Source organism: Molothrus aeneus, chromosome 1 (genome assembly GCF_037042795.1).
Source record: "Molothrus aeneus isolate 106 chromosome 1, BPBGC_Maene_1.0, whole genome shotgun sequence".
Taxonomy (NCBI): Eukaryota; Metazoa; Chordata; class Aves; order Passeriformes; family Icteridae; genus Molothrus; species Molothrus aeneus.
The window spans coordinates 416,843-433,340 of NC_089646.1; the positions used below are offsets into that span (position 1 = coordinate 416,843).

The 16,498-nt window shown below is 73.0% G+C and overlaps 1 protein-coding gene across 1 annotated transcript in view; it reads left to right on the top strand.

Annotated features, from left to right (window-relative positions):
* The window catches only part of LOC136556248 (SCO-spondin-like), a 33,329-nt gene that overhangs the window by 2,734 nt on the left and 14,097 nt on the right, over window positions 1-16,498 (top strand). The window contains exons 5-38 of the mRNA XM_066549330.1: window positions 435-537; window positions 693-851; window positions 932-1,017; window positions 1,103-1,219; window positions 1,742-1,949; window positions 2,027-2,267; window positions 2,769-2,907; window positions 3,268-3,388; window positions 3,683-3,855; window positions 4,721-4,942; window positions 5,044-5,227; window positions 5,911-6,157; window positions 6,800-6,980; window positions 7,052-7,146; window positions 7,232-7,488; window positions 7,766-7,900; window positions 8,453-8,652; window positions 9,109-9,236; window positions 9,310-9,419; window positions 10,023-10,172; window positions 10,309-10,402; window positions 11,027-11,427; window positions 11,961-12,191; window positions 12,553-13,158; window positions 13,367-13,449; window positions 13,863-14,076; window positions 14,379-14,531; window positions 14,873-15,013; window positions 15,094-15,294; window positions 15,432-15,582; window positions 15,651-15,804; window positions 15,875-15,929; window positions 16,022-16,100; window positions 16,207-16,397. Coding sequence (XP_066405427.1) covers window positions 435-537; window positions 693-851; window positions 932-1,017; window positions 1,103-1,219; window positions 1,742-1,949; window positions 2,027-2,267; window positions 2,769-2,907; window positions 3,268-3,388; window positions 3,683-3,855; window positions 4,721-4,942; window positions 5,044-5,227; window positions 5,911-6,157; window positions 6,800-6,980; window positions 7,052-7,146; window positions 7,232-7,488; window positions 7,766-7,900; window positions 8,453-8,652; window positions 9,109-9,236; window positions 9,310-9,419; window positions 10,023-10,172; window positions 10,309-10,402; window positions 11,027-11,427; window positions 11,961-12,191; window positions 12,553-13,158; window positions 13,367-13,449; window positions 13,863-14,076; window positions 14,379-14,531; window positions 14,873-15,013; window positions 15,094-15,294; window positions 15,432-15,582; window positions 15,651-15,804; window positions 15,875-15,929; window positions 16,022-16,100; window positions 16,207-16,397 — 6,010 coding nt within the window. The remainder of the gene's footprint in view (window positions 1-434; window positions 538-692; window positions 852-931; window positions 1,018-1,102; window positions 1,220-1,741; window positions 1,950-2,026; window positions 2,268-2,768; window positions 2,908-3,267; window positions 3,389-3,682; window positions 3,856-4,720; window positions 4,943-5,043; window positions 5,228-5,910; window positions 6,158-6,799; window positions 6,981-7,051; window positions 7,147-7,231; window positions 7,489-7,765; window positions 7,901-8,452; window positions 8,653-9,108; window positions 9,237-9,309; window positions 9,420-10,022; window positions 10,173-10,308; window positions 10,403-11,026; window positions 11,428-11,960; window positions 12,192-12,552; window positions 13,159-13,366; window positions 13,450-13,862; window positions 14,077-14,378; window positions 14,532-14,872; window positions 15,014-15,093; window positions 15,295-15,431; window positions 15,583-15,650; window positions 15,805-15,874; window positions 15,930-16,021; window positions 16,101-16,206; window positions 16,398-16,498) is intronic.

A 16,498-nucleotide genomic window follows, 5' to 3' on the forward strand; every position in this document is an offset into this window, starting at 1 on the left:
GGGTTTTGGGGCTGGGATGAGGTTTTGGAGCTGGGATGAGGTTTTGGGGCTGGGATGAGGTTTTGGGGCTGGGATGGGGTTTTGGGGCTGGAATGGGTTTTGGGGCTGGGATGAGGTTTTGGGGTTGGAATGGGTTTTGGGGCTGGGATGAGGTTTTGGGGTTGGGATGGGTTTTGGGGCTGGGATGGGTTTTGGGGCTGGGATGGGGTTTTGGGGCTGGAATGGGTTTTGGGGCTGGGATGGGTTTTGGGGCTGGGATGGGGTTTTGGGGCTGGAATGGGTTTTGGGGCTGGGATGGGGTTTTGAGGCTGGAATGGGTTTTGTCCCTGGGATGAGTGTGGGACCTGGGATGGGGTTTGGGATGGCACACCCATGGGTCCATCCCTGGTGACTGTGACACACCTGAGTGTCCCAGTGCCACCCCCCTGCCACAGGAGCTGCACATGACCTTCGGGACAGACACGGTGGTGGCCCAGGGACGGAACGTGTCGGTGAACGGGGCAGCAGTGCCAGAGGGACGCCCCTACCTGCACAAAGGTGAGGTCCCCAAGGTCCCCAAGGCCACCAGGCCGGGGCAGGGTGGGGATGATCCCCCAGTACCATCAGGAAGCACCAGGACATGGAGATCAACCAGCAGCCACTGGGATCCCTGTCCCCATCCTGTCCCCATCCCGCACCATCCCCTCGTGCAGGGCTCGGTGTCACCTGGCCGGGTGACTGGGTGGCCGTGGCCAGCAGCCTGGGTGTGCGGGTGGCCTGGGACGGGCACCTGGCAGTGACAGTGACAGTGGAGCCCGAGCTGCGCGGTGGCACCTGGGGGCTCTGTGGCACCTACACCGACGACCCTGCAGGTGAGCCCCACGCACCCAGTGCCACCCCCACCCTGCCTGGGTGACACCCCCGAGCCACCACCCTGCCTGTCCCCCCCCAGATGACTTCATGCTCCCTGACGGGGACATCGCCGCCATCGCCGCCGCCTTTGGCAGCGCCTGGAAGGTGCCGGCGGCCGGCACAGAGGTACCCGAGGGGGGGCCAGGGTGACACCCCGTGCCCTCTGGGGGTCCCTGGAGGTCGCCCCCGCGCTGAGGGACCCCCGGCTCAGCCCCCGTGCAGGGATGTGCCCGAGGGTGGCACCAGGTGTGGCCCAGGGGAGGTGGCGGCGGCGGTGGCCACGTGCGGGCGGCTGCTGGCCCAGCCCTTCCGGCAGTGCCACGGCGAGGTCAGCAGCACCAGGGGAGCCTGGGGGGCCCGGGGGGCTCTGGAATGTCCTGGGGGATCCATGACGTCCCAGGGCTGTCCCGGGAAGTACCGTGGGGCTCCTGGGAGTTCTGGGGGTCCCAGAGTTGTTCTGGGATGTCCTGGGGGCTCCCAGGGACCTCTGGGGGGTTTGGGAGGGTCCCAGGGGATTCCAGAGAGTCCTGGGGAGTCTGGGAACTTCCCGTGGGGTTTTGCAAGATCCCAGGGGGTCAACGGGGTCAGGAGTCTTGGGGTGTCCTGGGGATTCCAGGAGGTCCTGGGAGGCCTGGGAAATTCCAGGGGGGTTCATCCTGAGGGAGGTCCTGGGGTCTTCTGGGCTCTTCTGGGCTGTTCTGGGGTCATCTGGGCTGTTCTGGGGTCTTCTGGGCTGTTCTGGGCTGTTCTGGGGTCTCCTGGAATGTTCTGGGCTATTCTGGGCTCTTCTGGGCTCTTCTGGGGTCTTCTAGGGGGTCTTAGAGGATTCTCACTGCTGCTCCACCCCCAGGTGGACCCCAGCGGGTTCTATGCAGCGTGTGTGGCACTGCTGTGCGGGGACGGGGACCCACTGTCACCTCCCGGCCCCCTGCCCTCCCCCGGCCCCCTGCCCTCCCCCGGTGCCCCGCCGCCCGCCGCCTGTGACACGTTCGCCGCCTACGCCCGGGAGTGCTCCCGCCGCCAGCTCGATGTCCCCTGGCGCCGTCCCGGCTTCTGCGGTAGGAACCGGGGCTGTCCCCTGGCCGCCCCCTCCCCGCGGTGCCGCCGGTGCCAGCGCGGTGTCGCCTGTCCTTAGAGCGCCGCTGCGAGGCCGGGCAGCGCTTCTCGGACTGCGTGTCGCTGTGCCCGGTCACCTGCGTCACCGCGGGCAGCGCCGAGCCGGGCCCCTGCCAGCGCCACTGCCACGGCGGCTGCGAGTGCGGCCCGGGGCTGGCCCGGGATGGGCCGCGCTGCGTCCCCCCGGCCGCCTGCCCCTGCCACCACCGGCGACAGCGCTACGAGCCCGGCCAGAGCATCCGCCAGCGCTGCAACCGCTGGTGGGTGGCGCCGCCGCGACAGCGATGGGTCCGGGCTGGCGGGCACCCGCTGATGGGCAGCGCCAGGGTCCCCTTTGGCGTGTCCCCCCCATCCTGGTGACCTCCATGGTGTCCCCTCACCCCAGGGTTCCTGTAGAGTGTCCCCTTTATCCCAGGTTCCCTGTGATGTCCCCTACTGTTCCCTGCCACGTGTCCCCCATCCTGGGGTCCGCTCCAGGTGTCCCCCCCAGCCTGGAGTGCCCCGTGGTATCCCCGCGTTACCCCGGGGTCCTCCATGGTGTCCCCTCACCCCGGGGTCTCTGTAGAGTGTCCCCCTTTATCCCAGGTTCCCTGTGATGTCCCCTACTGTCCCAGTGTCCCCCATCCTGGGGTCGCTCCAGGTGTCCCCCCCAGCCTGGAGTGCCCCGCGGTGTCCCCGCGTTACCCCGGGGTCCCCCGCAGGGCCCTCCCTTCCCTCAGCTCCCCCCCGCCCCCGCTGAGCGGTGTCCCCGGTGTCCCCAGCACGTGCGAGGGTGGCCGCTGGCGCTGCGAGCAGCAGCGGTGCCCGGCCGAGTGCGCGGTGCTGGGGGGACGTCACTTTGTCACCTTCGACCGCCGCCGCTTCTCCCTGCCGGCCACCTGCGCCCACACCCTGGTGGAGGTGAGGGGACACGGGGGACATCGGGGGTGGCCGAGTGGTGACGGGGCAGAGCTCTGGTAGTGGCCTTGGTGTTGTGCTGGTGATGGGGAGGTGGCCGCGGTGGCCGCGGTGGTGGCAGGGAGGGTGATGGGGTGGTGGCCGCGGTGGCCGTGGGGTGGCAGGGAGGGTGATGGGATGGTGGCCGCAGTGGCCGTGGGATGGCAGGGAGGGTGATGGGGTGGTGGCCGCGGTGGCCGTGGTGGTGGCAGGGAGGGTGATGGGATGGTGGCCGCGGTGGCCGTGGGGTGGCAGGGAGGGTGATGGCGTGGTGGCCGCGGTGGCAGGGCTCTGCCGGGGGTGTCACCGTGTCTCTGTCCCCAGGACTTCGTGGCGGGGCGGCTGCTGGTCACAGCCGAGCACGAGCCGTGTGACAGCCACCTGGGCTGTCCCCGCAGCCTCACTGTCACCACCAGCCGCACCACGGCGCGGCTCCACGGCACAGGTGACACACCTGGACAGGACAGGGACCCGCACCGGGACTGGCATTGTCCCCACGCCCTGGCGGTGTTGTGGCACCCACCCCACCCCTGGTGCCTGTCCCCAGTGTCCCTGTGGCAGTGGTCTCATCCCTGTGCCCATCCTCCTGTCCCCACGGCAGTGGGTGACATCCCAGTGCCCATTCCCAAGTCTCCGTGGCACCGGGAGCCACTCCGGTCCCTGTCCCTGTCCCTGATGCTGCCCATCCCCGGGTCCCACCCCGCTGGCCTCCCCATGGTGCCACTGCTGTCGCCCTCAGGGGAGGTGACAGTGGCCGGGCGGGAGGTGACGCTGCCCTTCTCCGGTGCCGGGCTGACCATCCGCCGCGCGTCCTCGGCCTTCCTGCACCTGCAGCTGCCCGAGGCGCACCTGCTCTGGGGCCTGGGGACCCCCGACACCTTCATCACCCTCCAGCCCGCCATGGCCGGCGCGGTGAGTGGCGCTGCCGGGAGCCGGGCGGTGCTCCAGTGGGATGGAGCCGCTGGGATGGGGCTGGGCCGGGATGGGGCTGTGCTGGGATGGGGCTGTGCTGGGATCTGGGATGGAGCCGCTGGGATGGGGCTGTGCCGGGCTCTGGGATGGAGCCGCTGGGATGGGGCTGTGCCGGGCTCTGGGATGGAGCCGCTGGGATGGGGCTGTGCTGGGATCTGGGACGGAGCCGCTGGGGTGAGGCTGGGATGGGCTCTGGGATGGAGCCGCTGGGATGGGGCTGTGCTGGGATTTGGGATGGAGCCGCTGGGATGGGGCTGGGCCGGGATGGGGCTGTGCTGGGATGGGGCTGTGCTGGGATCTGGGATGGAGCCGCTGGGATGGGGCTGTGCTGGGATCTGGGATGGAGCCGCTGGGATGGGGCTGGGATGGGCTCTGGGATGGAGCCGCTGGGATGGGGCTGTGCTGGGATTTGGGATGGAGCCGCTGGGATGGGGCTGTGCTGGGATTTGGGATGGAGCCGCTGGGATGGGGCTGGGCCGGGATGGGGCTGTGCTGGGATGGGGCTGTGCTGGGATCTGGGATGGAGCCGCTGGGGTGGGGCTGTGCTGGGATCTGGGATGGAGCCGCTGGGGTGAGGCTGTGCTGGGATCTGCTCTGGGCTGGAGCCGCTGGTATGGGGCTGTGCTGGGATGGGGCTGTGCTGGGATCTGGGATGGAGCCGCTGGTATGGGGCTGTGCTGGGATCTGGGATGGAGCCGCTGGGGTGAGGCTGTGCCCTGCTCTGGGATGAGGCTCTGCCGAGCTGTGCCGAGCTGTGCCCTGCTCTGGGATGAGGCTCTGCCGAGCTCTGCCCTGCTCCGGGCAGGTGCGGGGGCTCTGCGGGACCTTCAACGGGGACCAGCGCGACGAGTTCACCACGCCGGAGGGGGACGTGGAGCCGGGAGTCGCCGCCTTCGCCAACGCCTTCCGGGCGGCCGGAGCGTGCCCGGCGCTGGGCCCCGGCATTCCCGATCCCTGCGACGGCTTCCCCGGGAGCCGGGAGCGCGCCGAGGCCGCCTGCGCCGTGCTCATGGGGCCGGCCTTCCAGGTGAGCCCCGGCGCGGGGGCGGGCGGGGACAGGTGACGCGGTGTGACAGTGTCCCCTCCGGCACAGCTGGGATGGCTGTGACAATGTCCCCTCCGGCACAGCCGTGTCACCGCGCCGTGGACCCGGAGCCGTTCCTGGAGCTGTGCCGCTGGGACGTGTGCTCCTGCCGGGAACGGGAACGGGAACGGGAGTGGGAGCGGTGCCTGTGCCCCGCGCTGGGCGCCTACGGCCGGGAATGTGCCCGGGAGGGAACCGAGCTGGAGTGGAGGAACCGGAGCCTCTGCGGTGGGATGGGATAATGGGATAATGGGATAATGGGGTAATGGGGTAATGGGGTAATGGAGTAATGGGATGGGATGGGATGGGATGGCTTTGGATTGGGATGGGGAATGGGATCAATGGGATGGGATGGGTTTGGTATTGGGATGGGGAATGGGATCGATGGGATAGGGTGGGTTTGGATTGGGATGGGATGGGTTTGGATTGGGATGGGGAATGGCAATGGGATCGATGGGATGGGATGGGTTTGGATTGGGATGGGGAATGGGATCGATGGGATAGGGTGGGTTTGGATTGGGATGGGGAATGGGATCGATGGGATGGGATGGGTTTGGTATTGGGATGGGGAATGGGATCGATGGGATGGGATGAGTTTGGATTGGGATGGGGAATGGGAATGGGATTGATGGGATGAGATGGGTTTGGATTGGGATGGGGAATGGGATCAATGGGATGGGATGGGTTTGGATTGGGATGGGATGGGTTTGGATTGGGATGGCGAATGGCAATGGGATCGATGGGATGGGATGGGTTTGGTATTGGGATGGGGAATGGGATCGATGGGATAGGGTGGGTTTGGATTGGGATGGGATGGGTTTGGATTGGGATGGGGAATGGCAATGGGATCGATGGGATGAGGATGGGATGAGGTGACGTCTTCCCCCCTGGTGACCCCCCTGTCCCCCCAGACGAGCCGTGTCCCGGGGGGCAGCAGTACCGGGACTGTGGGGGTCCCTGCGGCCGCTCCTGCTCAGAGCCCCCTGGAGCCAGTGACTGTCCCCCTCCGGACACCCTCTGCGTGCCCGGCTGCCGCTGTCCCCCGGGGCTGTTGCTGGCCCAGGGCGGGCAGTGTGTGCCCCCTGCCGCCTGCCCGTGTCCCCGCGGCGCCCGCCTGTACCCGCCCGGCGCCCGCATCCGCCGCGGCTGCCAGGCCTGGTGGGTCCCACGGGAATTTGGGGGTCGCGGGGAGGTTCGGGGGGCCGGAGGGTCACCCACAGCACGGGGGTCCCCGGGCAGAATGTGGCGGTGACGGCGACACGTGATGAAAACCCCTCCAGCCCGGTGTGCACCCCGCGGGAAGGAGGGGCTTTTGTCCCGTGTCCCACCGTGGGGACAGCGACGGGGCCGCGGCACAATGGGGGAGCGGGGGGACCCCGGTTAGGGGGTCTCAGTGGGATGTGGGGTCCTGGGGGATGGGGGTGCAGGGCACCGGTGGGATTTGGGTGCTGGGAGAGGAGAATGGGGGTGCAGGGACCCCCGTTGTTGTGGGGGGGTCAGTGGGATTTGGGGGGATGAGGGGTGGGGATGGGGACATTGGGACCACGGCATGGGGGTCTCAGCAGAATGTGGGGGCTGGGGCTTGGGGAACCCCGATGAGGGGGCTCGGAGGGCTGGAGGGAGCTGGAGGTGGGGCTGGGGACCCCAGTGGGGGGGGTCGGTGGGATTTGGGGGCTCGGAGGGCTGGAGGCAGCTGGAGGTGGGGGTGGGGACCCCACGGGGGGGGTCGATGGGATTTGGGTTCTGGCGTTTGGGGCGGGCCGAGGGGTCTCAGATGGACGGGGTCCCTCCCGCCCGCAGTGTGTGCGCGGGGGGCTCGTGGCGCTGCGCCCCCGCCCCGTGTCCCCCCGCCCCGCGCTGTCCCCCGGGGCTGCTGCACTCGCCCGGCTCCTGCCTGCGCCGCTGCGACCCCGCCGAGCCCTCCGGCACCTGCGGCGGCCCCGCCGACGGCTGCGTGTGTCCCCCCGGCACCCTGTTCCTGGTGGGTGACACCCCGGGGGTAGGGGGCGGTGGGACTCCCCCCGAGCCCCCCTCACCGCCGTCTGGTGGCAGGGCGGGCGCTGCGTGTCACCGGACCGGTGTCCCTGTCACCACGGCGGGCAGCTGTACCCGCCCAACGCCACCATCGCCCGCGACTGCAACACCTGGTGGGACCCCCGCGCACCCCCAGACCCCCGAGACGCCCTGGGCCCCCCGCCAGCCCCCGCGGTGGCACCGAGCCTGTCCCCGCAGCGTGTGCCGGGGACAGCGGTGGCACTGCGGGCGCCAGGAGTGCGCGGGGACCTGCGTGGCCACGGGGGACCCGCACTATGTCACCTTCGATGGCCGCGCCTTCACCTTCGCGGGGGACTGCGAGTACCTGCTGGCGCGAGAGGCCACCGGGCTCTTCGCTGTCACCGCCGAGAATGTCCCCTGCGGGGCCAGCGGCGTCACCTGCACCAAGTCCGTGGTGGTGGCCATGGGGAACACCGTGGTGCACATGCTGCGGGGTGAGGGGACACGGGGACACGGGGGACACGGGGGACGTGGGGGGACCGCGGTGACATCCTGGCTCGGTCGCGGTGGGGCGGGGGCTGCAGGGGGTGGGGACCTGAGGGGACACGGGGGATGCACGGGAGGTCATGGGGCGCCATGGGGGGACACGGAGGGAGACGGGGAAATGGCGGGGTGACCACAGTGACAGCCCAGCCCTGTGGCGGCAGGGTGGGGTTTGGGGGCAGAGCATGGGGGGACACGTGGGGGTGACCCTCAGTGCCGGCCCGGCAGGACGAGAGGTGACAGTGAACGGGGTGGCCGTGAGACCCCCCAAGGTGTTCGGGGGCTCGGGGCTGGCGCTGCAGCGCGCGGGGCTCTTCCTGCTGCTCCTCACGCGCCTGGGGCTGGCCGTGCTCTGGGACGGAGGTGAGACCCGGGGGGACACGGGGGACACGGGGGACACGGGGAACACGGGGGACACGGGGGACACGGGGGGACACGGGGGACACGGCGGGACACGGGGGACACGGGGGGACACGGGGGACACGGCGGGATACGGGGGACACGGGGGACACGGGGGACACGGGGGACACGGAGGGACACGGGGGACACGGCGGGATACGGGGGACACGGGGGACACGGGGGGACACGGGGGACACGGCGGGATACGGGGGGACACGGGGGGACACGGGGGACACGGGGGACACGGGGGACACGGGGGTGGCCGTGCTCTGGGACGGAGGTGAGACCCGGGGGGACACGAGTGGGGGTCCCCAGTGCTGGGGGGCCGTGGGGGTTCCCTGGTGCCGCTGTTGCCAGGGCGGTGTCACCATGGCGAGGTCCCCGGTGCCACCAGGGAGGGTCACCACGCGGGGTCCCCGGTGCCGCACGGGGTTCGCAGCGCTGGTGGCGCCACGGGGGGGTCCCGGGGGGGTCCCGGGTGCCGTGGGTGCCCCGTGGCAGCCGCGGTGCCCGCAGGGACCCGCGTGTACGTGCGCGTGTCCCCGCGGCTGCGCGGCCGCCTGGCCGGGCTCTGCGGCAACTTCGACGGCGACGCCGAGAACGATTTTGGGAGCCGGGACGGGGCCCTCGAGGCCACCCCCGAGATCTTCGGGGACTCCTGGCGCCTCAGCCCGCTCTGCCCCGAGGCCGACGGCCACCGCCCGCACCCCTGCGAGGTACGGGGACATGGGGGGACATGGGGGGACATGGGGGACATGGAAGGACGGCGGTGACACGGAGAGAGGTGGGGAATTGACAGGCGTACACGGGAACTGGATGGGGACACCGGGGGACACGGGGAGCACTGGCAGTGGGACCCTGGGGATAGACAGGGTGACACAGAAGCTGGCAGGGGGACACCGGAGGACACAAGGGTTGGCAGGGGGACATTGGGGGTTGCAAAAGGACATGGGGCTGTGACGGTCGAGGTCAGTGAGGGACTCAAATCCCGGACGGGAGGAGGAGGAGGAGGAGGAGGAGGAGCCTTGGTCTGGGCTGAAATCCCCTGGAATTCCCATCCCCGGCACTCCGGGTGTGCCGAGCCCTGCCTGAACCGGGGCAAAGGGGGGACACGGAGCCGGCGGGGGCCCGGCTGGGGACACACGGGGCTCTGACGGGGGCGTCCCCTCCAGGAGAGCCCCCAGCGCTCGGCCTGGGCGCGGGCTCGCTGCGGGGTCCTGCGGCACCAGCTCTTCGCCCCCTGCCACGAGCTGGTGCCGCCCCAGCGCTTCTACGAGTGGTGCCTGTTCGACGCCTGCGGGTGAGTTTGGGGGGCTCGGGGCTCCCCAGGCCCCAGGGGGGTCCCGGGCCCTGTCCCACGGCGCCTGCCCCAGGTGTGACAGCGGCGGGGACTGCGAGTGCCTGTGCACGGCCCTGGCCGCCTACGCCGAGGAGTGCGGCCGGCGGGGGAGAGCCTTGCGCTGGCGGAGCCAGGGGCTGTGCCGTGAGTGCGGGGGGCCCGGGGCGACCGGGAGCGACCGGCGGTACCGGGGGTGCCGGGGGACTGGGGGGGACCGGGGGTGCGGGGCACACGGGGGGCTGTGGGGCACGGGGGTACCGGGAACAACATGGGGTACCGGGGGTACCGGGGGACTGGGGGGGTACCTGGGGTCCAGGGGCGGGTGGGGGTCCCTGCACCCCCATTCTCATGTCCCAGCACCCCAATCCCACGGCGGGCTGGGGGACACGGAGGGTCCCGGGGGTCCAGGGGAGACACGGGGGGATCCCATCCTGTCCCTGCACGGGTGGGGCGGGGGCTGTGCCGTGAGTCTGGGGGCGCTCAGGAGAGCACAGGAGGGCCCGGGGACACAGGGGACAGCCCGGGGACAGCCCGGGGACAGCCCGGGGACACGGGGAGGTGCGGGCTGAGCCCCCGGTGGGATGTGTCCGGGTTGGGGGCCAGGCAAGGGGTCTGGGGGTGCAGGAGCCCCCTTAGGGGCTGTAGGGCAGGGTGGGCTGTGGGACTGAGGGGGGGGCAAGGGCCCTGCGTGGTGTTCAGGCTGTGGGGTGTGGGGTCCCAGCCCCCTAACGCCCCCAATCTCCGCAGCCCTGCAGTGCGAGGGGGGGCAGGAGTACAGCCCCTGCGGCCCCCCCTGCCCCCCCACCTGCCGCGACCTCGGCCGGGAGCCCCCCGAGTTCTGCGGGGCCCTGGGGTGCCTCGAGGGCTGTTTCTGCCCCCCCGGGCGGGTCCTGCACGGTGAGGGGGGGGCACAGCGCGGGGGGGGCTGGGAGGGGACGGGAGGGGTTTGGGGGGCTGGGGCAGGGGGTCCGGGAGGGGCTGGGGGTGGGCCTGGGGGGTCGCGGTGCCACCCCTGTGCCCCCCCTTTCCGCAGAGGGGCTGTGCGTGGAGCCCCCCGCCTGCCCCTGCTTCTGGGACGGCTTCGCCTTCCCGGCCGGGGCCAGCGTGACCCAGGGCTGCAGCAACTGGTGAGGCACGGGGGGACACTGGGGGATACTGGGGGATACTGGGGGACACTGGGAGCCCGGGAACGGCGCGCTGGGGGCACCGGGACAGCGGGGTGTGGGACATTGGGACAGCGGGACACCAGGACACCCGGCTGTGGGGACATCGGGACAGCGGGGTGTGGGACACCGAGGTGTGGGGACATGAGGACACCAGGACATGGGGACAAAGACACGTCAGAAAAATGGGATTTTGGGATCCTGGGTTCCCAGGACATTGGGACAGCAGGACACGGAGACACTGGGATTTGTGATACCAGGACACTGGGACACCAGGACACCGGGACACCAGGATGTGGTGACACCAGGACACTGGGACACCATGATATGAGGACACAATGACACAGGGGAAATGGGATATCGGGGTACGGGGATCCCAGGATATTTGGACACCAGGACATGGAGACACTGGGATTTGGGACACCGGGAGCGCAGGACACCGGGACAGCCGGACACTGGCACTGGGACAGGGGGACACCGGAACGCCGGGGCACTGGGACAGGGGGACACCGGAACGCCGGGGCACTGGCGGGGGACACCGGGACACAGACCCCCGGCCCCCAGTGAGCTCCGTCTGTCTCCCCCCAGCACGTGCCTGGCGGGGCGCTGGCAGTGCCCCCCGAGCCCGGCCCCGTGCCCCGCCGCGCCCGGCTGTGCCCCGTGGGAGTTCCGCTGCCGGGCCGGGGGGCTCTGCGTGCCCGGGGCCTGGCTCTGCGACAACGAGGACGACTGCGGGGACGGCTCGGACGAGCTGTGCGACGCCCCCTGCGCCCCGCAGCAGCCCCGCTGCCCCGGCGGGCGCTGCCTGCCCTGGGGGGCGCGGTGCGACGGCGTCACCCACTGCCCCGACGGCTGGGACGAGGCGGGCTGCGCCCCCCGCGCCTGCGCGCCCCCCGAGTTCGCCTGTGCCGGGGGGCGCTGCCTGCCCCCGGCCCGGGTCTGCGACGGGCGGCTCGATTGTCCCCCCGGGGACCACTCGGACGAGGCGGGTGAGTGAGCAGGGGGGTCGGGGGGTCCTGGGAGTGGAGAGGGGGCTGCAGGGAGCTTGGGGGGTCCTGGGGAAATAGAGAGCCCTGCAGGCTTTGAGGTCTGTGCCCCGCAATGGGGTCACTGAGTGCCCCAGCCCGGGGGTCTGTGCCCCACACTGAGGGTCCCTGAGCCCCCCAGCCCTGGGGTCTGTGCCCCACATTGAGGGTCCCTGAGCCCCCCAGCCCTGGGGTCTGTGCCCCACATTGAGGGTCCCTGAGCCCCCCAGCCCTGGGGTCTGTGCCCCACATTGAGGGTCCCTGAGCCCCCCAGCCCGGGGGTCTGTGCCCCACATTGAGGGTCCCTGAGCCCCCCAGCCCGGGGGTCTGTGCCCCACATTGAGGGTCCCTGAGCGCCCCAACCCTGGGGGTCTGTGCCCCCCCGCGGCATCTGGAGGTCCCGGGAGTGGCGCTGCTCGGGAGCCCCCCCGGAGCCGAGAGCCGCCCGTGCCCCGGCTGGGGGTGCCGGTGCCCACCCGGGGGTCCCGTCCCCGCAGGCTGCGCCCCCCGGTGCGGCCCGGGGCAGTTCAGGTGCGGGGGGGGCCGCTGTGTCCCCTACCCCCACCGCTGCGACGGCCGCGACGACTGCGGGGACGGCAGCGACGAGAGCGGCTGCGCCTGCCCCGAGGGGCACCTGCCGTGCCCCGGGGGGGGCTGCCAGCCCCCCGCCGCCATCTGCGACGGCCGCCGCCACTGCGCCGACGGCGCCGACGAGGCCAACTGCCCCGGTGAGGGCGACACCAGCTCGGGAACCCCGCCTGGGACCCCCCGGCCCCTCTGCCCTGGGACCACCCCCCTGGGGACCCCCATTTGGGACCCTCAACCCGCTCTGGGACCCCGCCTGGGACCCCCCGGCCCCTCTGCCCTGGGACCACCCCCCCTGGGACCGCCCCATTTGCCCCGCGAGGGTCCCGACCCAGGGACTGCCCCCCCCGCCCCGGACCCCCTACCCGGCATCGCCGCCTTTGGGGACCCCTCCCCGTGACCTCCTTCCCCGGGAGCCCCTCTGGGACCCCCGCCCACCCTGGGACGCCCCTTTGGTCACCGCTCCCCACGGCGGCGGTGTCACCGCTGTCCCCGTGTCCCCAGCGCGGGCCACCTGCGCCCCCGGCACCGTCCCCTGCCCCGACGGCTCCTGCGTGGCGGAGGTCGCCGTGTGCGACGGCGCTCGCGACTGTCGCGACGGCTGGGACGAGAGCCCGGCGGGGTGCGCGGTAGCGCTGCCCCCCGCGCCGCTGTCACCTGTCACCGCTGTCACCTCCTCTGTCACCGCTGTCACCGCCGACACCGTCATCGCGGTCACCAGCGCCATCGGCACCGTCGCTGTCAGCGACACTGACGCTATCGCCGACACCGCCCCCGACACCGCTACTGTCACCGACGCTGTCACCGCCGCTGTCACCGATGCTGTCACCAACACTGTCACTGTCACCGCCGCTGTCCCCGGCCCCGCCACCGCCTCGGCAGCGCCCTGCCCGCCCCGGTCCCTGCGCTGCGACAGCGGCGGCTGCGTCCCGCGGGGGTGGCGCTGCGATGGCGACAGCGACTGTCCCGATGGCAGCGACGAGGGAGGCTGCGACCCCCCGTGCGCCCCCGGCCACCTCCCCTGCGCCCCCGCCTGCGTCCCCCCTCGCCGCCTCTGCGACGGCGTCCCCGACTGTCGCGACAGCGCCGATGAGAGCCCCCGGCTGTGCGGTGAGACCCCGGGGACATCTGCGGGGGGGAGGTCTGGGAGTGCCCCCCGTGTCACCTCCTGGGGACCCCAGGGCTGAGGGGGGGCGCGATCGCCGGGGTCCCCTGGGGAGGGAACGGGAAACTCGGAGGGAGGAGATGCCACCAGAGAGGGACCTCCTGCGTCCCCTCCGTCCCCTGGGGACCCCTGAGAGCCCTCGTGCCCCCCCAGAGCCCCCCGGCCCCGGGAGCAGCCCGCGGGGTCCCTGCGCGGAGTTCGACTGCGGGGACGGGGAATGTGTCACCTTCCAGCAGGTAACGGGGACCGCGGGCACCGCCACCCGCCCGGGCCACCGCGGGGCCCTCCCGGGGCTGCCATGGAGCCCCCGATCCCTCCTGCTGTCACCCCCGTGCCCCAGCGTGTCCCCGACCCCTTTCCGGGGACACCAGGTGTCCCCTGCCCCCTCCCGGTGTCACCCCCGTGTTCCCTCCATCGTTCCCTCCATGTCCCCCAATCCCTCCCAGCGCCACCCCCGCTGTCCCCTGGCCCGTCCCGACCCCCCCTCCCGGTGTCCCTGACTCCCCTCACCCCTCCCGGTGTCACCCCGGTGTCCCGGAGTCCCATGAGCCCCTTCCAGCGCCACTTGAGTGTCCCCCAGCTCCCTCCCGGTGTCCCCGGTGTCCCCCCCGTGTCCCCAGTGTCCCCTCCCGCCGCGGTGTCCCCGCAGGTGTGTGACGGGCTGCGGGACTGTGCCTCGGCTGGAGACGAGCGGGGCTGCGGCCTCTGGGGGCCCTGGGGTCCCTGGGGGTCCTGCAGCCGCCCCTGCGGGCCCGGGGGGCAGCGCCGCGCCCGGGGCTGTCACCAGCGCCACCCGGGGCTGCTGCGGGGCTGCCGGGGACCCCGCGAGCAGGAGAGACCCTGCTTCCACCGGGCCTGCCCGGGTGAGCGGGGACCCCGGGGCAGCCCGGAGGGTTTGGGGGGACCCCGGGGCAGCCCGGAGGCTTTGGGGGGACCGGGGGGTGTCTGTGTCCCGGGGCAGGGGCAGCCCTGACACTGCCACGGGTGCCCAGGGAAGTGATGGGGGGCCTGGGGGCACCCCGGGGCAGTTGGGGGTCTCATGGAGCACCTGAGGGATTTGGGGGTCCCCACGGTTCAGGCTGCGCGGCGGGGGTGGTTTGGGGACCCCACAGTCCCAGAGGGGCTCGGGGGGGTCTGAGGCCCCCTTAACTCGCCCCCCCCGCAGTGGACGGCGCGTGGGGCCCGTGGGGACCCTGGTCCGAGTGCTCGGGGGGCTGCGGGGGGGTCCGGCTGCGCACCAGGGGGTGCCAGCCCCCCCAGAACGGCGGCCGCGCCTGCGAGGAGCTGCGCGGGGGGAGCCCCGGAGCGCTGGAGATGGGTGGGTCCGGGGGGTGGCGCAGGGGGGCTCGGGGGGGCTGTGGGGTCCCAGGGCAGGGGGAAGCCCTGGGGCGGGGGGCTCGGAGGAGGGCTCTGGGGGCAATGGGGTGGGGGTCCCGGGGTGTTCCGTGGGACAGATGAGCCCCGCAGCGTGGGGGGCGCTGGGTGGTGCGGGGTCTCCCCGGGGTGAGGGGCTCCGTGGGACGGGTGGGCCCTGCGGGGGCAGGGGGGGGCACGGCCGGGTCCCGCCGGGGTGGGGGCTCCCCAGAGCGGGGGGGCGTTCTGGGGCTCAGGGGGGCCGGTGGGGCCGGTGTTGTTCTCTGTGCCTGACGCTGCCCCCAGCCCCCTGTGCCCCGGGGGGGTGCCCCAACGCCTCGGAGTGCGCGGAGGGGCTGCGCCCCCTGCCCTGCGCCCCCTGCCCCGCCTCCTGCGCCGACCTGGCGGCCGCCGTGCCCTGCCCGCGACCCCCGCCCTGCCGCCCAGGTGAGGGGGACACGGGGGGCTCCGGGGGGCTCCCCGATGTGAGGGGCACCCCTGACCCCCCCCCCCCCCGATACCCGCAGGGTGCTGGTGCCCGGCGGGGCAGGTGCTGGAGGCGCCCGAGGGCGGCGCGGGGCCCGCGGGGTGCGTGCGGCCGCGGCAGTGCCCGTGCCGGGCCGGGGGGCGCCGCTACCCCCCGGGCGCCCCGGTGCCGCTCGGGTGTCGCCTGTGCACCTGCCTCGAGGGGCAGCTGCGACACTGCCGCCCGCACCCCGGCTGCTCAGGTGGGTCCCGGCGCGGCGCCCGTGGGGTCTCCGGTGCCCGTGGGCTCCCCGGTGCCCGTGGGGTCTCCGGTGCCCGCTGTCCCCGCGGTGCCGCCCAGGGCTGCCCGGCCGTGCCGGTGACCCGCTGTCCCCCACAGTGGACTGCGGCTGGTCCTCGTGGTCGCCGTGGGGGCCGTGCGCGGGCGGCTGCGGTGCCCCCGGTGTGCAGTGGTCCTTCCGCAGCCCCTCGAGCCCGGCGCGCCGCGGGGCCGGCCGCCACTGCCGCGGCATCTACCGCAAGGCGCGACGGTCAGCGGGGCCGGGGGGTGGCGGGGGGCCCGGGGGGTCCCGCGGGTGTGTGACGGTGCCACCCGCAGGTGCCACACGGCGCCGTGCCCGCGCTGCCGGGAGCGCGGCCGCTGGCGCGTCCCCGGCGAGCGCTGGCGGGGGGAGCCGTGCCAGGTGTGCCAGTGCCAGCCGGCCGGGACCGTGCGCTGCGTCCCCTACTGTCCCCTCCGCGGCTGTCCCCAGGTGAGGAGGGGCCTCGGGGCGCGGGCCCAGCCGCGGGCGGCGGTGGCGGTGACGCTGTCGCTGTCCCCAGGGCCAGGCGCTGCGGGAAGGTGACGGCAGCTCCTGCTGCACCTGCGGCCCCGCGGGTGAGTGCGGGGTCCCGGGGGTCCCGGGGGTCCCGGGGGAGGTGACCCCCACCCCCCCGTGCCCCTCACCGCCGCGCCTGTCCCCGTCGCAGGTGACAACGCCACGGCCACCCCGCCCGGGATGACGACAGCGCTGTCCCCAAACGGTGCCGAGGCCCCCGGCAGCCCCGGGTACGAGGGGCACGGTGGAGGGCCGGGGTTTGGGGGTCCCCAAAGCGCTGGGGGGGGCGCTGGGGGGTTCCCCGCTGGCCCCGCTCCCTCACCGTGCCCCCTCCAGCCCCACGGCCGGGCCCGAGGGGCCCAGAGGAGCCGAGACCCCCCCGGAGCCCCCCAGCGGGGCCGGGGGCACCCCCAGAGCCGCGACCCCGCCCGAGGACACCCCGAGCCCCCCCGAGGGCTCCGCCACCCCCCCCGAGCCGGAGCTGTCCCCATTGGCTCCCACGGGGGTCCCCGCCGCGACCCCCCCAGGTGAGCGGAGCCCGGGAGGAGGGGGGAAGGGCCCCCCCAGAACGGCCCCCCGGGATTGGGGAGTCCCGGTGGAACGGGGGGGACGGGCCCCGAAACAGCCC